The 6,712-nt window shown below is 44.5% G+C and overlaps 1 protein-coding gene across 1 annotated transcript; it reads left to right on the forward strand.

Annotated features, from left to right (window-relative positions):
- Positions 1 to 5,590: 5,590 nt before the first annotated feature.
- Positions 5,591 to 6,416, forward strand: DFJ58DRAFT_850315 (uncharacterized protein; the record flags this gene model as incomplete). Its single annotated transcript, XM_041393763.1, has 4 exons — positions 5,591 to 5,622; positions 5,849 to 5,965; positions 6,152 to 6,224; positions 6,288 to 6,416. 4 exons carry the CDS (start codon positions 5,591 to 5,593, stop codon positions 6,414 to 6,416), a joined length of 351 nt encoding a protein of 116 aa, XP_041234682.1.
- Positions 6,417 to 6,712: the final 296 nt, after the last annotated feature.

Raw genomic sequence — 6,712 nt, forward strand, 5'->3', positions numbered from 1 at the left:
TCAAACAGATGTGATTTGAGTGAGATATGAACAAAATACTATATACCAGGTGAATTTCAAGTGAGATATATGCAAATACTATATATTGACTACTGAGTGCTGAGTACCAAGTGCTGAGTGCCAAGTGCAGAGTGCCCTGATGCTTTCGGGCATTAACACCCAGATAGCCCATGCTCTCAGGGGCCCATCAGAATTTAGATCATCTCAAACAGATGTGATTTAATGAGTCCCAAGTGCTGAGTGCCGAGTCCCAAGTGCTGAGTGCCGAGTGCTGAGTTCTGAGTGCCGAGTGCCGAGTTCCGAGTTCCGAGTGCCCCGATGCTTTCGGGTATTAACACCCAGATAGCCCTCGTCTCAGGGGCCTGTCAGAATTTAGATCATCTCAAACAGATGTGATTTGAGTGAGATATGAACAAAATACTATATACCGGGTGAATTTCATCAGAAGTTTGATGCTTTCGATGTTTTTGATGTCGGGTCTTGATGCTTTCGGCATTAACATATAGATAGCCCTCGATCTCAGGGGTGTGGCAAAATCAGATTGTCTAAACAGATATAATTTGAGTGAGATAATGCAAAATACCACACACTGATACCGAGTGCTGAGTACCAGTGCTGCAGTGCCGAGTTCCGAGTTCCGAGTTCCGAGTGCCGAGTGCCGAGTGCCATGTTCGAGTGAGTGCCGAGTGCCCGATGCTTTCGGGTATTAAACCCTCGCTCTCAGGGCCTGTCAGAATTGATCATCATCTCAAACGGATGTGATTTGAGCGAGATATGAACAAAATACTATACCGGGTGAATTTTGGCATCAGAAGTTCAATGCTTTCGATGTTTTTGATGTCGGGTCTCAATGCTTTTGGGTATTGACATGTAGATAGCCCTCGATCTCAGGGGTGTGGTAAAATTCAGATTGTCTGAAACAGATATAATTTGAGTGAGATATATGCAAAATCCCATATGACTACCAAGTGCTGAGTACCAAGTGCCGAGTGCCGAGTGCCAAGTGCCTTCCGAGTGCTGAGTGTCCCGATGCTTTCGGGCATTACCACCCAGATAGCCCTTGCTCTCAGGGGTCCATCAGAATTTTGATTATCTCAAACAGATGTGATTTGAGTGAGATAGGAGCAAAATACTATATATCAGGTGAATTTCAGCATTGGAAGTTCAATGCTTTCAATGATTTTGATGTCGGGCCTCAATGCTTTCAGGCATTGATATGCAGATAGCCTTCACTCTCAGGGGTCCTTCAGAATTTGGATCATATTTTCGCATCAGAGTTTGATGCTTTCATGATTTCAATGTGAGGCCTAGATGACTGTGGTTCATGACATGTGGATAGCCCTTATGTCAGAGTTCACAGAATTCATATGGCCTCACATGGACAGATGAGGTAATGTAGGACATTCTCAACACATCAGAGACACATAAAAACACATCATAAGGCACTACATCATGTCTTCAATAGTCATACCTATGTGTAGTATGATAGTGTGATCTTTAATATACTGTTCAGGCTGACACTCATCAAGTATCACAGGTCTATTGTACAGACTTAGAATAAAATACAGTAGTCTTAACTTGATAGTCATTACACGATAGTCTTCACTTGATAGTCTAATATGATTGTTGATTACTACATAATACATAAGCTGTGAGGGTTAGGATTATTATGGAAGATATGACAGTCATGGTTATTAAGAAAGCTTATATTATGCCTAGCAAGGTTAAGACTATTGAGTTAAGACAATCATATCCTTAGTCTAGTAAGCACTGTCAAAGCTTGTGACCTTCTGGTAACCGTGTGGCAAAATCATATTTTGCTGATGTATATCTTGTGATTGTAACTTTCTTGCACCAGTGCACAGTGATTGCCTTGAATTTCGAGTTTTTTTGTATTTAGAGATACATACCACTGACAGATACTGTTTCAGGGACTGGAACAGTACACTGGAAGCCAATCTATCATATTATACATAGGTGTGATCATAGCAAACCTGATGCAGTCCCTGATGATGTGTTTTTATGTTTCTCCTGATGTTTTAGAATTTTTCCCACACAAGGCTGACAACAAAAAGATTGAACCTGCGAAGCTCAGACACACCCAATAAATTGTATTTTGCTCATATCTCCCTCAAATCATGTCTGTTTGAGGCAAAATATGATCCCCAACATCCCTTCGATAGTATATGCAATATATAAGGATACTAGGACAACAGGATTTATTCCTGTTGTGCTATGTGCTTACCCTTGGTGCAAGGCCTGACATCAAAATCACCTGATATATAATATTTTGCTCATATCTCACTCAAGTCTTATCCGTGTGAGACGATCTGAATTGTGACAGGCCCCTGAGATCAAGTTCTATCTGCTTGTGAATGCCTGAATGCATTGAGGCTAGACATTGCAAACATGGAAAGCATTGACCTTACAATGCTGAAATACACACAGTATATGGGATTTTGCTCATATCTCACTCAACTCTTATCCATTTGGGATGGGCTAAATTCTGCCAGACCCGTGAGATCTAGGGCTATCTGCATGTCAATGCCTGAAGGCATCGAGGCTTGATATCAATAACATCAAAAGCATCAAACTTCTGATGGTGAAATTCACTTGGTATATAGTATTTTGCTCATATCTCACTCAAATCACATCCGTTTAAGATGATCTAAATTCTGATGGGCCCCTGAGAGCGTGGGCTATCTGGATGTTAATACCCGAAGGCCTCGGGGCACTCGGCACTCGGAACTCGGCACTCGGAACTCGGCACTTGGCACTCGGAACTCGGAACTCAAAACTCAGCACTCAGCACTCGGTAGTCAGGATATACATAGTATGGTGCAAATATCTCACTCAAATTATATCTGTTTGAGACAATGTGAATTCTGCCACACCCCTGAGATTGAGGGCTATCTACATGTTCATGCCTGAAAGCATCAAGACCCGACATCAATAACATCGAAAGCATCGAACTTCTGATGCCAACATTCACCCGGCATATAGTATTCTGTTCATATCTCACTCAAATCACATCCGTTTGAGATGATCTCAATTCTGACGGGTCCCTGAGAGCGAGGGCTATCTGGGTGTTAATACCCGAAAGCATCAGGGCACTCGGAACTCGGAACTCGGAACTCGGAACTCGGAACTCGGAACTCGGAACTCGGAACTCGGCACTCGGCACTCAGCACACAGCAGAAAGCTTGATTGCAACACTGAAGGCACTGAGGTGGATGAGGGAACACCTCCTGACAGTGATTGAATGCCTGAACGCATCAGGGCACTCAGCACTCGGCACTCGGCACTCGGAACTCAGAACTCAGAACTCAGCACTTGGCACTCAACACTCGGGACTCATTCACCCTGTATCTTGGATTGTGCATATATCTCACTCAAATCATATCTATTTCAGACTATCTAAATTCTGATGAATCCCTGAGATCTAGGGCTATCTGCATGTCAATGCCCGAAAGCATCAAGAGCCGACATTAAAAACATCGAAAGCATCGAACTTCTGATGCCAAAATTCACCCGGTATATAGTATTTTATTCATATCTCACTCAAATCACATCCATTTGAGATGATCTAAATTCTGATGGGTCCCTGAGAGCGTGGGCTATCTGGGTGTTAATACCCGAAAGCATCGGGGTACTTGGCACTCGGAACTCGGAACTCGGAACTCGGCACTCAGCACTCGGCACTTGGTACTCAGCCCTCGGTAGTCAGTGTGTGGTATTCATTTGGCACTCAGAACTCGGCACTCAGCACTCGGTAGTCAGTATATACATAGTATTTTGCAAATATCTCACTCAAATTATATCCATTTGAGACAATGTGAATTCTGCCACACCCCTGAGATCAAGGGCTATCTACATGTTAATGCCCGAAAGCATCAAGACCCGACATGAAAAACATCGAAAGCATCGAACTTCTGATGCCAAAATTCACCTGGTATATAGTATTTTGTTCATATCTCACTCAAATCTCATCCGTTTGAGATGATCTACATTCTGACAGGTCCCTGAGAGCGAGGGCTATCTGGGTGTCAATACCCGAAAGCATCAGGGCACTCGGAACTCGGAACTCGGCACTTGGAACTCGGCACTTGGAACTCAGCACTTGGCACTCAGCACTCGGCACTCGGCACTCAGAACTTGGTTTTCGGCACTTGGCACTTGGCACTCAGCACTCGGTAGTCAGTGTGTGGTATTTTGCATATATCTCACTCAAATTATATCTGTTTTAGACAATCTAAATTTTGCCACACCCCTGAGATCGAGGGCTATCTACATGTTAATGCCCGAAAGCATCAAGACCCGACATCAAAAACATCGAAAGCATCAAACTTCCAATGCTGAAATTCACCCAGTATATAGTATTTTGCTCATATCTCACTCAAATCACATCTGTTTGAGATGATCTAAATTCTGACAGGCCCCTGAGGACGAGGGCTATCTGGGTGTTAATACCCGAAAGCATTGGGGCACTTGGCACTCGGAACTCGGAACTCGGAACTCGGAACTTGGAACTTGGAACTCGGAACTCAGAACTCAGCACTCGGCACTCAGCACTTGGGACTCGGCACTCAGCACTTGGGACACATTAAATCACATCTGTTTGAGATGATCTAAATTCTGATGGGCCCCTGAGAGCATGGGCTATCTGGGTGTTAATGCCTGAAAGCATCGGGGCACTCTGCACTTGGCACTCGGCACTTGGTACTCAGCACTCAGTAGTCAATATATTGTATTTTGCATATATCTCACTCAAATTATATCCATTTCAGACAATCTGAATTCTCCCACACCCCTGAGATTGAGGGCTATCTTCATGTCAATGCCTGAAAGCATCGAACTTCTGATGCCAAAATTCACCTGGTATATAGTATTTTGCTCATATCTCACTCAAATCACATCCGTTTGAGATGATCTAAATTCTGACGGGCCCCTGAGAGCGAGGGCTATCTGGGTGTTAATACCCGAAAGCATCGGGGCACTTGGCACTCGGAACTCGGAACTCGGAACTCGGAACTCGGAACTTGGAACTCGACACTTAGTGCTCAGCACTTGGTAGTCAGTATATTTTATTTTGCACCTTTCCCAAGTACATACCCTTAATTTCAGAATGAAGTCCAGATGAAATCCAATGAAGTCCGAAGGACTTCCGGAGACTGGCTACTCTGATGGAGTGCTGGAGGACTTCTGGATGAGCACAGGAACCTTCCGGAGGAGTATAGAAACTTCTAGAGAAGTACAGGAAACTCTGGAGGAGTTTCACCTGCTGCATAGGGTCCGAAGATAAGACTTCTGAAGGTAAGCTTCCTAGATGGAAGCACATGGAGGAGAGACTGCAAGGGACAGAGTCCAAAGCAGGATCAGATAGGAGGAGTGGTCCAGAGGACAGGATGCCTGAAGGTTGCGCCATCTGAATGTTCAGATGTCCAAAGGTTATGATGTCTGAAGGTCATGATGTCCAAAGGTTACAATGTCCAAAGGTTTTGATATCCAAAGGGTAAGATGTCCGGAGATCCAAAGGTCTGGAGGTCAGCAGGAGTGGACAGGATTATAGGACAGGAGAATAAAGACTACCATGGACAAGGTCTGGAGTAGAAGCAAACAGAGGTAGGCTACACTTAGGTGGAGTCGGAGATAACAGGAAGTAGACATAAGTCTTGGAAAGACAGGAAGTGCCAGAAAGGCAAAGGTCCAGCTTAAGGAATCAATCCTTAAGCTTGGATAGAGATGGAAGGACAAATCCAAAGGTTTGGAAGTCCAGCCTAAGGAATCCTTCAGGTTGGACTCGGATCTCAGTACACTTCACTTGATTTTGATATCTGGGACTCCATAGTCGGAACTTGAGTCTTGAATCTCGGGTGTTGGGTGTCGGTTGTCGGTTGTCGGGTGTCGGGTGTTGGGTGTTGGGTGTTGGGGTGTTGGGTGTTGGGTGTTGGGTGTTGGGTGTTGGGTGTGTTGGTGTTGGGTCTCGATGGTCAGGACTCAATATTTGGGACTCGTTGGTCGGGACTTGATACTCGATTGTTGGGATTCAATGGTTGGGCATTGGGTTTCAGGACTCAAATCTCGGGCTTTGGGACTCGGGTTTCAAGACTCGGTAGTCGGGACTCAATGGTCGATTGTCGGGATTTGATAGTCAGGGCTCGGATATTGGTACACTTCACTTGATTTTCGGTAGTTGGAACTTGGCATTTGGCATTTGGCATTTGGTAGGCTTGGATGATGTTGGCTTTCAAAGATCTATTATCATATATTGCTCAATGAAATACCAGACGATCGGAAGTGTGCTGGACATCACATATTCATTTGTCGAGACCCGGGTCTCGGAACTTGGTACACTTCGCTCGAGTTTCCACTTCACCCCTTTGCAAGGCTCCATGCCATACTACATCATTAGATGACTTTGAATTATTACCTCCATGATATACAACTAGCTGAGCTCCATCATGTCTACAATTATCATTCTCCTGGGCCCACCGTTTATATTATATACCCCTACGTCGGCCTACCCGTCTATGCAATATATGTCTACCATTGGCCCACCCGTATATAATAAATCTTTCACCGCTCCCTCGGCCCACTCGTCTACAAAATAATACCAATACGTCGGCCCACCCGTCTACAAAATAATATTAATTCGTCGGCCCACCCGTCTAATATGATATATATCTGGGCCCACCTGTCTATGTGATAACAA

This window comes from Suillus subalutaceus, assembly GCF_016647625.1.
Source record: "Suillus subalutaceus strain FC151 chromosome Unknown DFJ58scaffold_732, whole genome shotgun sequence".
Taxonomy (NCBI): domain Eukaryota; kingdom Fungi; phylum Basidiomycota; class Agaricomycetes; order Boletales; family Suillaceae; genus Suillus; species Suillus subalutaceus.